The sequence below is a fragment of the Pagrus major genome, chromosome 3, assembly GCF_040436345.1.
Source record: "Pagrus major chromosome 3, Pma_NU_1.0".
Classification (NCBI taxonomy): Eukaryota; Metazoa; Chordata; class Actinopteri; order Spariformes; family Sparidae; genus Pagrus; species Pagrus major.
In genome coordinates, this window is record NC_133217.1 from 7759649 (window position 1) to 7780146 (window position 20498).

The following is a 20498-nucleotide window of genomic DNA, read 5'->3' on the forward strand; positions in this document are numbered from 1 at the left end:
CAAGAAGACTCTATTACAAGTTAATGTCCTGCATTGAAAATAGGTGGTTAGTAAAAGTATTATAATCAAAATGTACTTACAACAAGCGTAAAAGTATCCTATTATTACGCAGCAGAATACCTTTGGTTATATACATACAGTATGTTACATTATTTATTACCGACCCATTGAGGATTGACAATATATATTGTATTTTATAAATTAAAAACTAATTACAGGTTTAGTATGTAAAATATGACTCTTCTAACTAGTATTTGTAGCTGTCATGTAAACAGTGGAGTAAAAAGTACAATATTTACACCTTATATATTGTGGAGTAGAGTTAAAAACTAGCATAAATTATAAGTGTACTCAAATAAAAATAGCCAGCTTACCTCAAAACAATAGCCTAGTTGAGTCCAGGCCGTCCAGGTAAAAAATAATCACCTTTTAGCTAATTCAAATATTTGTAATAATAATAAAAAGTTAGTGATAGTCACCATTCACACTGGTGAGAGCAACAACAATGTTCTTACATAACTTGTCGAAAAATTACCAATCAGTCATCTTTAGCATCAACTATAAAGTCATTAGCTAGCTTAGCTGCATTCTCTTACGACTTTAGGCTACTACTTTGCTAAACAACATTTGAGAGTTTTTGGCTTGTTTCATGAGTAAATAACCGACTAAAGGGGAGTTTTAACCAACATTAGGGTTAATTTTAAACTGTATGAGTCACTTGTGGGGCAAATAAAATGGCGGTCACTGTGCCAGTAAAGCCACCGTTGACCGAGGAATGTGCTTCGTCATCACGACTTTCCCCTGGGGGTAGGAGGAAGAAGGAGGAGGAGGAGGAGGTCGGGGAGGGAAGAGGAGGAGGGCTGTTCTCAGCTGGGACTTTCCTCACTGCCCTCCAGAAAAAGTTTAATCACAGGGCGCCACACCGGAGATGTTCCCCGGCGTCTCCACGGTGGAGGTATGCGGACCTGTGCGCGCGGTCTCCCCCTCCGCTCGGGAGTACTTCTTCTTCTAGTCCCAACGCTCCTGCTCGCGCTCCAGCTCCTCGTCGTCGGGACACGGTTACCTCGAGCCGCACAGGTGGGGCTGGAGGAGCAGGAGGTCGCCTTCTCCGTTATTAGCATCGAACCGGAGAGGAACTCACGCCAACGGGGATCCCCGTCCCGGACACCGGGTCAGGAGGGGGAGGAGGAGGTGGAGAGGAGGGCGTATGAGGATGAGAACGAGATGCACTCGCGCCAGGTAAGTTCAATAAAGTTTGATTTGAATGTGTCTGAATACTTTAATTATTGCTAAAGAACATATTTATTGAATTACATAACTTTTTGGGAATAAGTTACAATTTCTCACCTTCACTCACGACAATATCACCTATTCACTCATAACCTAGTTCATTTTATACCATATTGCTTTCCTTAACGCCTAGTAAACATAATTTAAAATGCATTTTTTATAGTTATATATAGTTACTTATTCATGATGCTGGGTCAGTTTGCGCACAGCTCTGTGAATTATTACAGACATGAATGAACAGGTGAGGGCAGGGGGTGAGCGCAGCACTGACCCCAGATCAGAGAGAGGTGACAGCTGTTCTCTCTCTCTCTCTCTTTGCCCTTCAGCTGCAAAGAGCTTCAACCTTCACCTGCGTTTGCGTCTGTGTGTGTGTGTGTGTGTGTGCGAGAGTGTGTGTGTGGGTTCATCTGTCCTCTGATTACCCCAACCACCCTCCCCTCGCTGGATGCTCACCCCCATCTCTCTTTCATTCTCTTTTTCTCTCACTGTCTCTTTTTCTGCCCAAGGCTAAACTCTCTGACTCATTCTAGTGAATCATCATCACCCCCCCACCCCCACCCCACACACACACACAAGGTTGCCATGGTGACCACAGGGTTCAGTTTGAGTAGGGTGGGGGGCTTTGCTTGAATGTGTGTGTGTGTGTGTGTGTGTGTGTGTGTGTGTGTGTGTGTGTGTGTGTGTGTGTGTTTGTATGTTACAGTGCCTCAGGCAAAACAGGACTGAGGTCAGAGCCTGTGACCTGCCCCCCCTCGTCACTCATACCTAAGGGCAGGGGGCGCACACTCCCACACATTACTGTCATTCCTATGCATTATTCACATGAATCCGTTGGTATTCCTTGCACTGTAGTATCAATATATTGATATGTATGTGTGCACATTCCCAGGTGGGACCCAGAACGTTGGAGGTGCAGCCGTGGGCGGAAGACAAGCCGTCCTTCACAGCAGAACTCAATCGTATCATGTCTTATATCGCAACTTCACAGGTAGGCCACACAGAATATCACCTACTGCAGTCAAATCATGAGTTGTCATCTACTGAACAGAAAACAACAAATTAAAAAAAAAATCAAATCATCAATGTTTGAGAAATGTTTGAATCAGCAAATATCATAAAGATTACGTTATACAATTTGAACATTTCTAGTTTGTATTTACTGTAAATGTCACATTTTTACGGTGGCCGGGAGGTGCAAACCAAGATTACAAAATGTGAAACACTTTTACAAAGCTTGAGACAAATTTACATTTTAGAAAACATTTTTACATATCATAAAACAAAATTACATTACCATAACACATTTACAAGTCCCGAAACAAATTTACATTTCAGAAAACAAATTAACAAGACACGAAACACTTTTACAAACGGCAACACAAATTTACAAGCGGCGAAACACTTTTACAAGTCCCGAAACAAATGTACAAATATCAACCATCAACCGGAAAGGGAATGTGCCAACTCCGGGGTTGAACCGGAAGTGATAACGGGGGAACAGCCAATACGAGAAATGTAAATTTGTTTCGGGAGTTGTAAATGTGTTATGGTAATGTAATTTTGTAAATGATATGTAAAAATGTTTTCTAAAATGTAAATTTGTCTCAAGCTTTGTAAAAGTGTTTCACATTTTGTAAACTCTTTTTTGCACCTCCCGGCCACCGTACATTTTACCTGTGTAAAACTGTAACATTATGTTTTTTCCTCTACTTAACAGACTGCAAACAGCGTTTCCTGTGTAGTTGTTTTCTAGCAGTGAAGCAGGGCATTATTTTTGTTTTTTGTTCCATGTCAATGGCTACAATAAAAAACAAAAATAATGCCTAGTTGAGTTTTGGTTCTGGTGCTATAAATGGTTGCAGCACTATCGTTCATATTTGGAAACCTGATCATGATTAAAGGGCTAGTTCTACACATTTGGCCTCGTGCTTGTTTGTGTTTAGATGAGATGAAATAAAATGTAAAGTAATAAAGGAATTAGGGACCCCATAATCACACATAAAGTACATGTATAGTCACGCTCACTGTATAATCTAATGCATGACCCTTCATCACAGGTTGCAAATGACAGTGAACTGTGAAAGTCGATTTTTTTCACTTGAATAATGTTTATATGCTGGGAAAGGTATCTGTTTGAGTAGCAGAGATGTTTTTCTTCTTCTTTTCCATCTTTATGATTAGGTTATGAATCCTCAGATTTATCTTGCCACCCCTTGGGGGAGGTTTATTACCTCCACCAAGGAGGTTATGATCCATGATCTATCTGTTTGTTTGTTGGTTGGTTGGTTGGTTTGTCAACAGGATTACACAAAAACTACTGAACAGATTTCCTCAAAACTTAGATAGAGGATGGGTCTCGGCCCAGGACAGACCCCATTAACTGGATTTTTTTCTCACTTTCTTTGATATTGCGAGATATGGTGTTTCGACGTTTTCTCAGGGAATAATGCATGGATCTTTACGATAAAAAACAGGCAGATATAGTTGGCTGGATCTATGAGTGAGTACAATTTGATGCAGATCATAGATCCAGTGAGTTCAAATTATGGTTAAGTAGTTCACTTAGAGTGATAAAGGGATATCAAGTTTGATTTTAGAATAGGCTTCATTAAATTGCAGGGGACTGTTGGGCATTGGCGGAGGTATGAATAAATTTGTAAAAGATGCTCATTTCCCAGAGCCTAAATTAACATCTTCAAATTGCTTGTTTGTTCAAAACCCAAAGAGTCTTCATTATACTATCATAAATGGCAGAGAAAAATCTCACATTTAAGAAGCTTGAACAAACAAATATTGCCATTTTTGCTTGAAAAATTACTCAAACGATTAATTGATTATCAAAATAGTTGTCAAAAAATCTTCTTTTGATCAACTAATCAATTAATTGACTGAAAGTTGCAGCTCTAGGCCCAACCCTCATGTTGGGAACCACTGGGAAAACATTCTGGGCCCTCCTCGAAGGACTCCAGCAACACTCACAGCACATAAGGGACCAGCAGGAACTGTAGCCAGGAGTTAGATTTTGCCAAGCCTGAAGAGTAATCAATAAAAACTTCACTTTTGCAACTTCTACACTTCTACAACTGCAGACTTCCAATGTGGGGGGTTAACATAGCAGTAATATGATCAGTCAGGCGCTGTCAGTATTCTGGCAGCAGAACTCTGCAAAATCTGGAGCTAGTGAGGACTTTCAGTTCCAGACTGGAAACTCCCATATGAGAGCTGAGACTTAAGTAACACCAAGTGCTGGGGGACTGAGAGGGAAAATGATTAAAGTATATTGTAAGCTTAAGAATATATTGTTGATTTAGTTCTGTAACTATCCAATACCTGCCACAAATTAAAGTGACTCTCAAAGTCGCTCAAGTTGAATGATAAGCATCAACTGAATCTCACATTAAAGAGTCAAAATGACCAGGAAATGATTTGCTTTACTTAAAGGTACTTGAAGACATCAGTCATTGTGTGAAATGCATTTCACAAGGCGAGCTTTCACACAACTTCTTCTTCTTTTACTTCCTCTCCTCTTAGTTGTATGCTAATCCCGTGTAGGACTGTTCTCATTCCTCCACCAAACCTATCTCATGTGATCTCTCCTCTCATGTCCATCCGCAGCTAAACTGCTCCAGGGTTTTGTCTCCAGGTCAGGCTCAGGCATCGCAGCCCCCTGCAGACTCACCCCGCTGGCTGCTGTGTGCTGAGGACTGGCTCCTTCCAGCTGCAGATCCACCGTGTGTTGCATACTCCTTTAGGTGTGCCCATATGACTGTATACTATGTGCATGTGTCTGTGCATGTGCCATGATGCTTATGCATTCATATCGCTGTGGCAGAGTTGGAATAAACAATGCAATGCATATTTAATCATGCATGCAATAATCTTCAAACCACCTCTGTGCTCCCCTGCCTCTGTGTCGATCTTTTTTCTCGTTTGTCTTTGTCTCTCTAGTATGGATCGGGGAGATGCAGAGTTTCTAAAGACTGTGTCAATGCTCGGATGCGAAGTCCACAGTTTTGATCCCAGCAACTCCTATGCATCCGGTGGTCACCTTGGCAACAGTTTGGCCAGTAACCATGGTGATGGAGGCGTGGTCAGCCAGCACAAGATGTGGCTGGAATGGCGAGCACCGAGGAAGCGCAAGCACAAGACAAGAGGCAACCTGGGTAGTGTTTCTCAAACACTGGCAGACATCATGGCAGCTCTGGGACATCACACAGTAAGACACATGCACATGCACACACAAACATGCACACACACACATGCACACACACACACACACACACACATACACATACACACAGACACTTGGAGAAACAGTGCCAAACAAACATACCTTAGAGTCTTTTCGACCCAACATACCCAGAAAGCTCTCTTACTTGTACGTTTCCATAGCAACAGGGCTCTGCGCCATCCCTGGCTACCATGGCAACAATTTAAGTGAGTGAATCACACACTGGCCCAGTTACATCCTGCAGCCACAAGAGGGAACTACGTACCTACAGATGAACATGTGCTGGCTGACATTATAAGAAGGAGTCTACTGTCATGAATTAATATTCAATCATGATTACAATATTTACAATATTTGGCTCCTGGACATGTATCCTGGAAGGGACTAGTCCAATCCAACTTCTGAAAATGTGAAGTTTTCCCCACAAATAAATTATTTCTCAATAAATTATGTAAAGGAAAATATATATTTAATAGAGGCCGACACCGAAATTATTCACACATAAACAAAACACGAAATTTTTGTTTCTGTGTGTCTACTTATCTTGCTCAGTGGTTTGAACCATTGCTTGTACTAAACTAAGAAGGGATTTGGGAAATTAGACTTCAGAGTTTAGGTCACCATGATACCTTTACTTGTTACTAAACTACGTTCCCCAGTTCCATCTCTGTAGCATCTCTGTTGCGAATGAGTTACGTCTTTAATGAGTGAATTTAGTGACTTGAGTGAAGTTCTTGAAATAGTACCTTTTTCTGATTCGAATGTGGGAAAAGTAATTTGCCGAACACATTGTACTTTTAATTTGTATTGTGAATATACATTAATATATAATTATTGTACAGTTGTACAGAACAATAATGAACCTCTATTTTCTATATTTTCTTATCTCTTTAGGTTCACTTCCTGTATGCTGACCTGCTCAGTGCTGAGTGGCGAGTTTTCCAGAACTGGATTGAGATAGGAACGCTGCAGAGTGTCCATCATCTGGTTGCCACAGTGCACCTGCAATGGGCAGGGTTTGAGGTGGGCGGAACCAATGAGGAGGTTCTCCGCTATTGGTTCAGCGTTCTAGAGGGTCTCCAAGCTTCTGGACTCAAGCTGGTCCACACCTCTGCAGGAGAGGGTCACAGTGTCCTCAAACAGACTGCAGCAAATGCTCACAGCTCATACACACTCAGCTGGGTCAACACAAGACACTGACACACACACACACACGAATGGACACAGGTGTACACACATGACCAGAGAGTGTGGATGGCCTAAAACAAGAAGGAGGAGGTCAACTTTCAAATAGTTGGTGGAGTTACATTTTTCTTCCAATGAACTTTTTCCCCCTCTTCTCAGGCTTACACAGTTGTCTCCCTCTAGTGGAGATGGAAGGATCTGCCTTTTAAGACTCCACCTTCAGAGGGAAATACTGCTGTCTCTCTACATGATACTGGCTAATTTGACCAAATATGGAGCAGAAGGAAGGATTGCTGATTCCACTGGGCAATGATATTATTATTAGATCTACTGATTGCATAAAAAAAGCAGATATCCGTATGTAAATTGTAGCCACAGCTTGATTGTGTCCTCTTTACTCCTAAATAACAGCTGACAGGGGCCAGCACATCTTTTATTTGTTTTCTTTTGTTACTTGAACTATAGACCTGTCATTTTATCAATATTATATCATTTTATTAGTTCAGTGCAACCCCTTTCATCAATCATAATTTTGATCCAGCTGTAATTTGAATGTAGTTTGAACAGATTATGCAGCAAAATATTGTATGTATTATTTGTACATCTCTGTAGGCCTTGCAGTGCTTTTATGTGCAATAATTCTTGACATTGAAGAGAAGCGTAAATTATATTGAGGCTAATAGTGCCTACTGTGACATATATTGAAATTCGTCCATACACTGATGCAGTTTTTGCACATTACTGTGTATTGTATGACAACGATGAAAACAATGAAACCATGTTTGACATAATAAAATACAAAATAGAAATCCTTGACTGCTATTTTGTCTGTCCTTGGAAAATCCTGATCATCCCCAGTAACAACAGGTTGTAATTCTGTAAGAAAATGGGTTACATTTCACAGTTTTTGTATGTATCTATGACATGTACATTACATTGATAGTTGTGGCAATAGGTAGAAACAATGCTAAGCTATTTATTTTGCTTGTAAATAATTCAAAAGAGAAATTAGCTGATTAATTGTCCCTTTTGCTCTGTAGATACATCACGTCCCACATCCTTTGATATAGTAGTATACAGTTAAAAGTCATAACTTCATATAGACATTTATTGTGTTATAGAAGAATAATTGTGAATTATGTGATACCTAAATTGATCTAAACTGTATGTATGTGTGCATCGCCATAAACTGTAAGTTCAGTAACAGTGCTTGTGTTCCCTTTCAATATATTTGCACATAAAGCAAAAATAGTGGCTATTATAAAAAATAGTGGCTGTAACAGTGGCTTAGCTGTCTATTGCAACACAAAGAAGCTTAATATAGGGACTGTGCTGCAAGACAAGACTATAATTGCTATCTTATTGCAAAAGTCAAACAAGTTGGGTTGCCTCAATACTTTTACCACAGGTTCCTACAGTATACTTAGATAAATGATTTGACCTTTATCATCTCCTCCCCTAAACCCTGTGTACTTCCACAGTGCAGGCTGGGTTGAGGTTAAGGATGCACTTAACACTCACTCGGTGACGCTCGCAGGACAGTTATCTATCTCCGTAAGTGCTTTTCCCCACAGTGAGCTCTTATTCATAAAGGCCAATGCCAGTCATTCCTCGGACGCGTTCCAACTCGCTGGAGCGCACATTGGAATGCGCTTCTGCCTCCACCCTACGTTACGCACATTACGGACAGATGTTTGCCACTAGTCAGGGCGGAGTTGCGCTTTTTACGTTGAAATTTCCACATCCTGTTCTCGGCAAACACAGGCGACAGGCGCGATGGCCAATCAGCTTTGAGGAACCCGGCCGCTCGACCAATCAGAAGTTCACAATCCCGGGACTTCTGTGATCTGTGTCGCCCGTCCGCATACTGTACCGCTCTACATTTCTTGTGGAAATCTTGAGACAGGACAACAACCAGACTATAGAGAGGGCTTAAAGTTGGTAGTTTTGACGGTAAGTAGAACATTATTAATAAGTATTGTTTTCATAAAGTGGAAGATGTAAAAATACATTTGTTTGGCTGTTTCTTCGAGTTAAGAGGCGCCTGTAAGTTACTTCCTGCTCTGACAAGGCCGAAATCCCAAGATACAGTTTAGCCTGTTTTAGCTAATGTTGTGGGCGTAAAAGTGTTACATTTCCGACTTATTTGGTCTTAAGTTGTTACTGATCCAGGAAAAAGTTCAGTTCAAAGTTATCCCACCATATTAAACGTATCAGTTAAACCCTTGTGATTTCAGTTTGTCTGTTTGACAGAGAGCGGTCGATTGTACGTTACTGTCGAGCATACCACCAACCACACAGTGCGGGTTTGTGCTTCAGCTGGCATTCAGCTACAAGCTCCACTTCTCTTAAAGAAGCGGACAAACCTTACACTGTTATAGTATCCTCTGTTTGAAAGTATGTACCCACACTGTGCCTGTCAACCAAGGAAAAGTGCAGACACTAGAATCCACCCAGAAACGCTTGAATCGTGACCTCACCATTCTGTGAAAGCCCCAACGTTAACATGAAAAACTTGTAATTAGGCAGCCGAGCAGGGGAATAGGAATCACTGCAGGGTATACTTACAGTAAACTAAAATCTGCCTGCCTGCCTGCCTGCCTGCACTGTGTTGGTAGACGGTGGAGAGGGACAGGGAGAGTCTGAAGTCACTGCAAATCTCTGAGCGCCTGTGGGAGTTGTCATTTTCTGAACAGATGCCATATGGCACTGTAGAGATAATGGTTTGTGTGGGGAGTTTACACTGACACACACTGGCTGTGATTTGTCCAATATAGTGAAATATTTAAGCACAATGGAGCAGAAATCATTGTTTTTCCATTCTGTGCTATTTTAATGCTGAATTTTCCAGTTTCACATCAACTGGGTGGATGTTGGATGTTTGCTGAGCAGCGCAAAGCTTTAGTTTTGCTTCTGCTTTAGCCCCGTCTGTCCCTGTCTTTATTTATACATGTACGTCTGGGTGTCACATGAGCATGTGACTTATATAGGGATGGAAGTAACTAGAAAAAAATCATAAAGCAGTAAAAAATACCCATTATAATTTCCCAGAACCCATGGTGACCTCTCAAAAATTCTTTATTTGTTCAAACAAATGGTCCAAAACAAAAACCTATTCACTTTACAGTGACAAATATCATAAATAAGCAGCATCCCTCACGTTTGAAATGCTGGGACTTGTGTTGTTTGGTACACTTTGCAAGACAAATGGCTTAAAATGTAGAGCCCGACTGATACTCTGATATTAAGAAGTGAAAAATTCTAATATTGATATATCTGGCCAATGCACACACATTTTTTGATCCCTCAAATGTGGTTATCAGACACTTGTGACAAAGATGTAACGAAGGCAGGGTTTTTACAGCTTAATATTAGACTTAATAGTCTAAAATGACATCAGTGCACTGAAACAACAAACTTCACCGGGAATTTAATAATTATAAATGAATACAAGAATGTTACATGTCTGCGTTATAATCTCTTAAAATAAGGTTTGATATCAGCTCATATCGGACAGCATAAATGTCAGTACCGATGTATCTGTGATAGGCTAAAACTAGCTGATATTAACAGTCAGGCTCTATTAAAATGATTGGCCAATTATCAAAATGGTTGTTGATTGAGCTTCTCGGTTTATTAGTTTCACAGCTGTGTGTAATACATGGTAATACATCTCTCGTCTTTTAGTCCTTTTATGTTTGTATGTCTTCATCTCAACTGACCCACCTTCTCTTCCTCCTTCAGGGTTGGGCCCCCCTACCCACGACACCCCCACCATGCCTCTGGTTACGAGGAATATAGAGCCGCGGCATGTGTGTCGCCAGACCATCCCGACCAACATTCGCAGTGAGCTGGAATGTGTCACCAATATCAGCCTGGCCAACATCATCCGCCAGCTCGGCAGCCTCAGTGAGTGAATGCTGTGTGTGCTTGGGTGTCATTAAAATACAGTGTGTATTTGCATGTTAAAGCAGCGTTTATTAAAAATGTAGTTGTGAAGATTTTGAGACAAATACTTTAATTGATACTTATCATAAACTTGTCCGTGTAGGCAGATATGCAGAGGATGTGTTCGGGGAGCTGTTTGTCCAGGCTGGAGCATTTGCAATTAGAGTGAATTCACTGGGAGAACGAGTGGATCGTCTGCAGGTTAAAGTCACCCAGCTGGACCCCAAAGAAGAAGAGGGTAAGTACTCCCACGTGGTACTACTTATGTTAGTATCAGAGCAGTTCATTAGTGTGAATACGACTGAGTATAACATAAAATTGTATAGTATATCTTCAGTTTATTCAGTAAAACCGCTTTTACACTGGAGACTGCAATTCAAATTAAAAATTAAAATGACTCTCCCAATAAAGGCTCCATAAATATTCAGTTACATCCTCTCTGTTTCTCTCTCAGTCTCTCTGCAGGCCATCACTACCCGCAAGGCCTTCCGCAGCAGTGTGACCCAGGACCAGCAGCTGTTCACCAGACCTTCGCTGCCCATGCCCATAAATGACACCTACAAGACCTGTAATCCGCCGCCACCGCTCAACCACCTCAGCCAGTACCGGTATGGCTCAGCAGACGCACAGATTCACACCCACGGCTCATACATTCACTGGCGCATAACGTGCAAGGAATAATAAGGGAACACGTGCATGCACATGTGCACACACATGCATTCTATAATTCTGTCATGGCTATGCATTATTTAAACCCGTCTCTCTGTTGCATGTGCTTTCAAACCTCATCAAGGAGTGGGTTTCACATAATGACTGTGTTTATCTCAATGAGGTTCAAGAAAAGAATCACAATTTTTATGTTACTAAATATCCAGAAAATGTCAAAAACTGTGTTAGAATGTTTTTGCTCTTGCTCAGGAGACATGTAGCCAACCTTAGCAAAACCCTGTAGGTTCATCATGTTGATGCATGTTTGCCATCCATCAATCAGGAAGTGGTGAAATTTTTATATGACAGCATTACATTATCACCACATTTGAACTTCTAACCCTGAGCGCGTCGTCAAAGGAAAATGGCCGCCGTGTGAATATGGTCTCTGACCAAACAAACTGGACTTTTTATATTAAATGTAAACAGCTCCGCTTGTAAGGATATTCCTCAATTGAATCAAAGCAGCACTGAATACATTCTGTGAGGAAAATGATAAGCTTATGTGTCACGACCCAGCTGACACATATCAGTGAGATCTTGGATATTAATAATGCACAAGGCATGACATTCCATCAGAAGTATGATTAATCCAAAGCCAGATCACGGTGACATCGTGATAAGCAGAAAGTGACACGTTTTTACAGAATATGGTATATTCACGTTTTGCATGCTAGGTAGAGTGTGACTAAAGAAAAAAGCCTGTTTCTAAAAACGGGAACTATTTATTGAAACATATGGCAGATAAGGATCTGTCCGCAGACACTTCATGCTATTTATGTCTGTGAACACAAGATAACACAAAGTGTCACTTGTACCTGGAATGTAATTCTAATGCTTCTCTATAGTGATGATGGAAAGGAGGCCCTGAAGTTTTACACCGATCCCTCCTACTTCTTTGACCTGTGGAAGGAGAAGATGCTGCAGGACACCAAGGACATCATGAAAGAGAAACGCAAGCACAGAGTGAGACACAAAAACATGCTGTTACACACTAAACAAATGTACAGTTAATAAATTGAAACAAGTGGACAACATTAGTTGTATCAAATTAAAGCATTTGTATCCTCCATGACACCTTTTCTCCATTTCCTGTCTGAGTAGAAGGAGAAGAAAGACCACCTGAACCAACGGACGCTCAATCCCCGAAAGATCAAGACAAGGAAGGACGAATGGGAACGCCGTAAGATGGGAGAGGAGTTTGTGGTGCCAAAGAATGATTTGGGGTAAGTTGAGAATGAAATGTGGTTAAGAACTCTGCAAGTTGATGTGTGTGTGTTGGTACAAAGCTGTGTTCATCAACAGGCCGAGGAGGCTTTTGAATGCATTTCATCATTAAGTAAAAAATGATGGCTTGATGAATTCATTATTTCAGAGGTGTTGTTAGGACCATGAAACATTGGTCCTAGCCCAGCCCAGAAATCTTTGGATTTTCACCTGATTACAACATTTTCAAGTTATTTTTAGAATAAAAGTAATACTCGGATCCTCTCCACTCCTTGGTCCCTCTTCTCCTGATCATAGAATGCAATTACCATATGGCAACCAAAATCTTAACCAAGGCTCATTTTTTGATACGTCACTTTGTTTCTGCAAAGGCTAAGTAAGATCATCCTACTTTCTTATTGTGTTTCTTTCCTGTGTTCCATACTAATTTCACAGTGAGTGCAGGCTATGTAGACCAGTAGTTCTGAAATGGTGGGCTACTCAGAGTATTTGTCCCCTTTTAACTGTTGATGTTTAATTCATTATCAATAGCAGGCATTCAATCAAAGGGGTTTCTGTTTCTTGTTGCTTTCAGTCTACATTACTCCCAGCTCCTGCTTTGTTCTGCTCAGTTGTACAAGTACCCAAAAAATTACTTAATTAAACTAATTTGAGTAGATATAATCAGTTACTTCCACCCCTGGATACCACTATTACAATATATACCTCTCAAATGTAATTAAGTAAAATTATAAAGACGCATAAAGGAGAAATACCCAAGTAAAGTACAGGCACCTCAAAATTGTAAGGTACTTGAGTAAATGTACTTAGTATTCCACCACTGGCTGTAATCATATGTAAAGGTTTACCTTGGAAGTACTTGTTTTCATAAATGGCGTTCCTTGTAACAAAGATGTTTCAAAACCACTGAGCTCAACTAGCTAGCCCTCTACTTCACCCCCCCCCACCCCCCGAGCTTATAGACGAGACAGTGGTGCTCTCACATCCTGACTCATCTGCTGCTACGGCAACAGGAGACAGCTCTTCCTGCGCATCCTCGAGCTTCACCTGTTGATTTTGAAGCTTCTTCTATCCATAGCCTTCAAGTTTTGAATTGGATAGCTAGCCACCACAGATGGCTTTTTTTTTCTCTGTCTAGTTTCCACAGTAAAGGCACAGAATTGGCCCTCTCATGTTAAATTCCAGTCTCCCTTGTCTTATCAGCCAATCTGTACACAGTGATATGGGTGGTACGTCCTGTTAGAAAATGTTCTCACGGGGCTGGGTGTAACGCTGGCTGTCATTAGAAAATTGTAGTCAACAAATGTGTGAATCACACCAGGAATGTGATGTATAATGATCACTGTAAACATGTAAAATAGGATTAACATAAAAAAAACTAATATCTAAAAACGTCTAATGCATTAAAAGAGCAAATTAGAGTCTCATTGGTAGGATTGACTTGATTGCTTGCTGTTTTTCTGTTGTATGTTATTTTTTCTACACTTTATAGACAATTTAAAACAATCCAGTAAGGACAGAAAAACAACACAAAATACTTTAACATTTCTCTACACAAACAGTTTATGTGATTCTATTTTTTACTATAAATACAGTTTTTCCTATATGCATACATGTAAAGTTAAAAGTAATGTTTTGATGAGCAGAACCATACAATAATAGTATAATACTACGAACAAGCTGCTGTATGAGCTGTGTTGCTTAATCTATTTTAAAAGTGATTTACCGTTTCATTTGGCCGCTTGTTTGTAACTCAATCACAAGCCAGTACTTATGAGGAGAAAAATATTCAAGCTGTTAAACTGAAGGGCGAGCCAATCTCTTACTGCTGTCGAAGTGACTGCACCCTGTGTTATTTTTATAGCAGTGTGAAGCAGTCAACACCAGTGTCACTGTTACTATTTGCGTCATCTGCTTTAAATGATACTTCCTCATAAATCTTTACAGTGTCATTTCTCGTAAGCAAACTGTACATGATACACAACCGCTAATTAGATCTATAGATGCCTGCTGTCACTTATCAAGGTCTTTTACATTTCCAGGTTTCAAAGAATATTGATGGCACTGTATTTTGGGCTGATTAAGATGTCTTTAATGTGTTTTAAGGAATTCTTCGGAGGGTCTGAATGGCAGTATTGGATCTGGAGATGGATTCACTTCTGAAGGCCTCGAGCAGAGTACCGGCTCCTACGCCTATGACCCTGGCTCCCCACCCGGCGATGACTTCCTGCCTCCTCCACCTCCAGACACGGCGTAAGTAGCATCCCGCATGTCAGCACACACATGCTGCCAGCACACACATGCTGCCAGCACACTGCCGCCCCTTGCCAACACGTGCTGAACGTGCATGTTCTGTACAGCTGCACTGCAGATTACAGGGTTCAACAGAACCAAAATAGATTATGAACCTGCTGTTCACTTTCTGAGCCTGTGATTCTTTGATGAACATGAGTTGCTGCCACAAAAAAATGATGGAGACAAAAGGATTATTGAACTTCATGTCTAACTTCCTCTCTTTCACACGCAGGTATAATGACGGAGGGTACGGAGCACCAGCCCAGAAGCGTACCAGTGTGCTGAGTCCAAGCCACCCACCTCCTGCTCCACCCATGGCCTCTCCGCCACCCAACTCTCGCCCAAACCTCGCCCCTCCCCCTGCACCTCCTCCCCCTCCTCCATCCTCTGGCTTCGGGGTTCCACCGCCTCCCCCTGGCTTCGACACCCCACCTTCCCCTCCTCCGCTCTCCAGCTCTCCCACTGCCTATCCTTCCCCACCTGCTCCCCCTCCTCCACCTTCTATGTCTGCCATTTCTCCTCCTCCTCCTCCGCCGCCTATGCCTGCAGGTGGCGGTCCACCACCTCCTCCTCCTCCTCCACCTCCTCCTGGCCCTCCTCCACCATCTCACAGCTCTGCTCCCCCTCCTCCCTCTTTTGGTGGTGGGGCACCCAGCTCTACTCCCAAACCGAAGCCAGAGCCAGAGCCAGTTGATGACGCTCACAGTGACCTGCTGCAGGCCATCCGACAAGGTAACAGGAAACGGATCAATATGAAATGGATATTTACAGTCCCCACTGCTGATTGGCTGAGTAAAAAACAAGTGAAATGCTCTAACAGCATCTATATACGCTGAAGAACATTGCTGAGTTTCTTGTACTGTATTTTGTGCTGCCACACATTTCTACTCCACAACATTTCAGATGCAAATCTGGTATTTTCACTGTCACATTCCTTTGAGAGGTAAAGCTAAGACATACTTTTAAGGTTAAGATTTAAAATGCCTTTTGTTGCATTTTGTTATATCACTGTGTGTCTGTGACTATAATGACAGAACACTGCTTGCAAAGTATTACACGCACTCACCATAACTGTCCTCCCTTTCAGGTTTCAACCTACGGAAGGTGGAGGCACAGCGCGAGCAGGAGAAGAGGGATCACTTTGGCAACGATGTCGCTGCCATCCTGTCCCGTCGTATCGCCGTAGAATGCAGCGACAGTGAGGACGACTCATCAGAGTTTGACGATGATGAGTGGTCCGAATGATCGGCGTCACTTTTCGCCTTCACTACTTCACTCTGTATCTTTCCTCAGCTGTAAACAACATCAGTGTATTTCCTTTCCAATTACGTTCTCAAGTGCCAGTGAAGCAGGGGTCCATTTTTCTGTGCGTCTGTCAGGTTTTGAGTGTGTGAGCACATAGTATGTACAAGTGACCTATTAACAAATCACATTCCTCGACCCATTTATTTGTATTTATCCAAAATTATTCAGATCAGCGGTGCAAAAGTCCAAAGAGTGAAGTATGAGTGTGCCTTATTGTGCCCAGATTTGTCATGGTGTCTGGATGACACAGCAATGCTATTGATGTGAGAGTGTTCTCTGATGTAAGTCTGTGCGTCACCTCTGCCTTTAACATAGTGTCTATTAGAACAGCAGACACCCTTTGCTGCCGGCCAAATGTCTGATTTTATCTGCTTTTGTTTGTTATGGCAAAGGGTAATAGAAAGAGAGCGCACAACCTCTTCCATACACAGTATTTGTACGTACTCAGTGGACTGACACAAACATTCTTGCTCATTTATAGATTATATATTATAGATGTAAAGTTTAAATTACATAGTGAATCATATCTACTAAAGATAATTAATGCTATCCTTTTACAGCACAGTTTCTATCACTTTTACTTTCCTCACTTTTGTGGTTTTTCTGGGAACAGTTGACTCGTGGATGAAACGTGGTTGTCGCTCATAAACAGATTCATGAATTAATTATTCAGTGTGTTTGTATCGGCTCATGCCAGACACCTGGGGTGTTTGATGAGATCACCGTACTGAACATATGCAGACATTTAACACCATCAATCATGATTCATTTTGTACTGTGTTTTCGACTCTGTTCTGTATTTCTTATTTTGACCTTTTTCTAGGGATGGACTAGGCTCTGATGCTTTAATCACTGTAGAATCAGGCAGATTTTTGCCTCATCCTACTGTCTGATAAGTGCCTTTTTTTATACAGCATTTCTGTGTCAGTGCAGGTTTATTTTTGTTATTCACACAGCCCACTGATCAGCTTCTTCCAAAAATATTAACAGCTGCCGTGGATGAGTCAAACGTAGAGCTGACTGATGTTTTAGTGTGGACCACATATTTTTCAAGTGCCTTTTTATTTTCATCACACAGCATGCTTAGCCAAAGCTGTTTCTCCTGCCTTAAATTTTCCAAATGATTAGTTATTTCAATAAATATTAGAGTGACTTACACTGATTGTTTGGATGTCTTTTCTGTGAGAATGAACAGTGTGTATGCTGTCACAAGTTGGATAACAAGTTCTTGGCATTAAGGCTCCTCGTGCTTTATCCATGACTCATCGTCTATGTCAGTGCTGGAGACTTCTTCACACTGCCCCGTGCTGACTGTGTAGGGAGTGTGAAAACGAATCAGTGGGATAAAAGTTATAAAAATGAGTAGGAGGAGAGAAAAACGTCTTGCATAATCACTGTATCCTTGTACCAAGGTTGCTTTGTAGGTTTTTCAAAGGATGCTGTGGGTGCAGAGTGATTGTGATAAAGATTTCTTTATCCACCAAATAATTTAGGATACAGAGAGCAGCAGTCTGTGCCTGATTGAATTAAAAGAGTGAGAGATGGAGAGACAAACGCACTAAAAGCCTCGGCTGCGGTGAAGAGAAGAGTGCTGACATCACCAAATAGAAAAAAAGCATATTTATTATTCATCAGTATAAAAAATTCATTTCAAAAAGGTTGTGCAACACGAACATATGGTCAGTACCCTTCAAAGTGCTTATAACAGCATGTGCAAAATAGAATCTCAAAGATCTTTAACACTGTGTTTTCTAGACATTCAAGTAAATTAAATTGGGCTTTGGATCACATATGTCATTACACTGTGATAGGCTTACATGTAAAGCCCCTCCTTCCCTCTCGTCTTAAAGTGCCAACACATATAAAATCAACTTTTTATGAGTGGGGACATTTAGAGCATCCCTGTGATTTCGCCAGTCTTCTGATCCAGTGGATCTACAATTGATTGAAAATGAGGCACAAAGTACATACAAGACAGTATGTTTAGTCTTTAATCCCAACATGGCTGCCAGCCAGGACAGTCCAGGACATTCTGATTCGCAGAAGGACTTCTTCTCTCTGAGAAAGTGCTGATTGCACTAGTGGGAGTGTGTGTGTATGTGTGTGTGTGGGTTTGTTTGAGACTTAATGTTCTGGATTTGGATGATAGTCAATGCAGCTATGTGTGTATCTTGGCACACAAACAGTGATATGTCTGGCATAGATTGTGTGGTGGTTGGAGTCTGGCGAAGTTTGGCAGTCTACACATCAACAGGGTAGTGTATGTGTGTGTTTTGTGTGTATCTGTGGGGGCAGCAGGCCTGGAGCAGCACTTTGCGAATGTCCTTGTTTCTCAAACTGTAGAGTATCGGGTTCAGCAGCGAGCTGCCTGCCGCCGGCACCAAGGTGGCATAGGTGTAGAGAGGAGGGCTGGACGCGTCTCCCAGCAGCCCCCAAAGAGAGAAAGGCATCCAGCAGCCCACAAACACACTGAGCACCAGGATCAACCGAGAGAAGCCTTTCCCACGGCCGGTTTTGCTTGCATATGATTGGTTGGCAGGGAGAAAGTGCCTCTGGGTTGCGATGGCGTGGGCATGTCGCCTTGCCACGCGGCAGATCCCAGCGTACAATTGTAGGGTCACCATAACGACCACCAGGAAGCCACCACACAGCAGTGATAGGTATGTCCGGGTCAGAGGTCGTGCTACAGAACAGGAGTTTGGATCGTCAAGACAGTGCCATCCCATCGCAGGCCCCGCCCCGATGATACATGCACCCAACCAGACCAGCAGCAGGAGGATGGCGGCTCTGTGACGTGATTGGCTTGAGCCATAGGTGAGGGCATGGCTCAAAGACAGGTATCGGTCCAAAGCGACACCCATCAGGCTACAGAGTGAGGCAGTCAGTGATGTCACCAGCAGTCCTGAGGTCAGCAACTCTGACCAATCACTGGGCTCCACGCAGAACAGGAAGAGGAAGTGCAACACCAGAGCGACACCCGCCAGGAGATCAGCCAATCCGAGGCTAGCCAGCAGCAGGAAAACAGGGGCGCGGAGAGACGGTGTGGCCAAGATGGTGGTGACCACTATTGCATTTTCAGTGGCGATGAGAGTTCCCGAAACACACAGGGCGACGCCCCACACTGTGAGGGGCGGGACTTCATATGGAGGTGGGCTGTCCATTTGGTCCAGAGGGAAGAAGGGGTCTGTGCCTGAGGACTCATCCCAGCCCAGGTCAGAGGCGTTCAGGATCATGGCTGATCAGGAGTCACGCAAACACAACCTGAGAGAGAGAAAAAAGGAGAGAAAATATTGCTATTAGCTCTAATGGGTCGTTAGCATCTCCATCTGCGCATTAAACAGCCTTGACTGTGGTTTGAGCCTGTGGAGGCCGGATGTGGCAGCAGAGGACTTAAGATGTTAAACTCATAAAAATAGATACAGCCATAAGTGAAAGGTGCAATTTTCTTGCGCTGGCACTCCTCTGCTCCTCTCATTTATAATAATATATTGTATTGTTTTTTGGTTATAATTATAAAAAAGGCATAATAAATAGATTTATTTAGTAAGTACTGTAACAAAACATTCAGCATTCATTGATTAGACTAATAACTGATTGAGCTGTTTTCATTTTTTTCTGTGCAGTATCATGTGCAACACTTTACTCTTGTTTGTAGCATTTATTTATTTAACTACTGTCAATTATAACATATTGCAATATTACTTTTCTTTGCATCTCTATTTCTCGTTCTATTTTATTCTTACTTACTCTTATGTCTTATTATCTTTCTCTGTTGATATTTTCTTATTGTCTCTCTAAAGTCTGATATTTCTATCCTAGAAGGAGCAGCTGTAATGTACCCAATTTGCCCCTTGGGGATCAGTGAAGTAATTCTGATTCTGATTCTGATAAGCCCCATATCAGTGTATTTATAGCCTAGATGATTTAGAGCCAAAGCCCATCTTGATGATATTTGATTTTAGAAATGCAATTACAAAACACAAACAACTCTATACAAAGATAAAGACCATGTTTCGAACCCATTGTCAAATTGCATCATTTTTCCAGCGTGTACAAACATCTTCACATTTTTTTTAAATCATCACAAATACATTTTATGTAATAATCCTGCTGGCTCCTGAGGTGTCTGTGACGTCACCATCTGTAGTCTTGCGGGAAGTCAGGCTAATCGTAATCAATAAACATTCAGGCTTGTTAATGCAACGCAATATGTAGAGTTACCAGAACGTGAATGCATCATTAGGATATTGATCAACCTGTCAGTAATATACAGTAACTTACATTAATAATATATGTATTAATATTGCAC

The 20498-nt window shown here is 41.7% G+C and overlaps 3 protein-coding genes across 3 annotated transcripts; 2 read left to right on the forward strand and 1 right to left on the reverse strand.

Moving 5' to 3' along the window:
- The first annotated feature begins 957 nt into the window (after nt 1-957).
- On the forward strand, nt 958-6791 carry LOC140993200 (probable methyltransferase-like protein 24). The gene is made up of 5 exons (XM_073462776.1): nt 958-1239; nt 2180-2278; nt 4906-5042; nt 5239-5506; nt 6416-6791. Exons 1-5 carry the CDS (start codon nt 958-960, stop codon nt 6719-6721), a joined length of 1092 nt encoding a protein of 363 aa, XP_073318877.1. The 3' UTR covers nt 6722-6791.
- Nucleotides 6792-8542: 1751 nt separating this feature from the next.
- Nucleotides 8543-17347, forward strand: wasf2 (WASP family member 2). Its single transcript, XM_073463281.1, has 9 exons — nt 8543-8659; nt 10451-10615; nt 10758-10892; nt 11109-11262; nt 12211-12328; nt 12467-12588; nt 14696-14842; nt 15117-15616; nt 15972-17347. Exons 2-9 carry the CDS (start codon nt 10483-10485, stop codon nt 16127-16129), a joined length of 1467 nt encoding a protein of 488 aa, XP_073319382.1. The 5' UTR covers nt 8543-8659; nt 10451-10482; the 3' UTR covers nt 16130-17347.
- Nucleotides 17348-18429: 1082 nt separating this feature from the next.
- Nucleotides 18430-19422, reverse strand: gpr3 (G protein-coupled receptor 3). Its single transcript, XM_073462844.1, has one exon. It carries the CDS (start codon nt 19420-19422, stop codon nt 18430-18432), a length of 993 nt encoding a protein of 330 aa, XP_073318945.1.
- Nucleotides 19423-20498: the final 1076 nt, after the last annotated feature.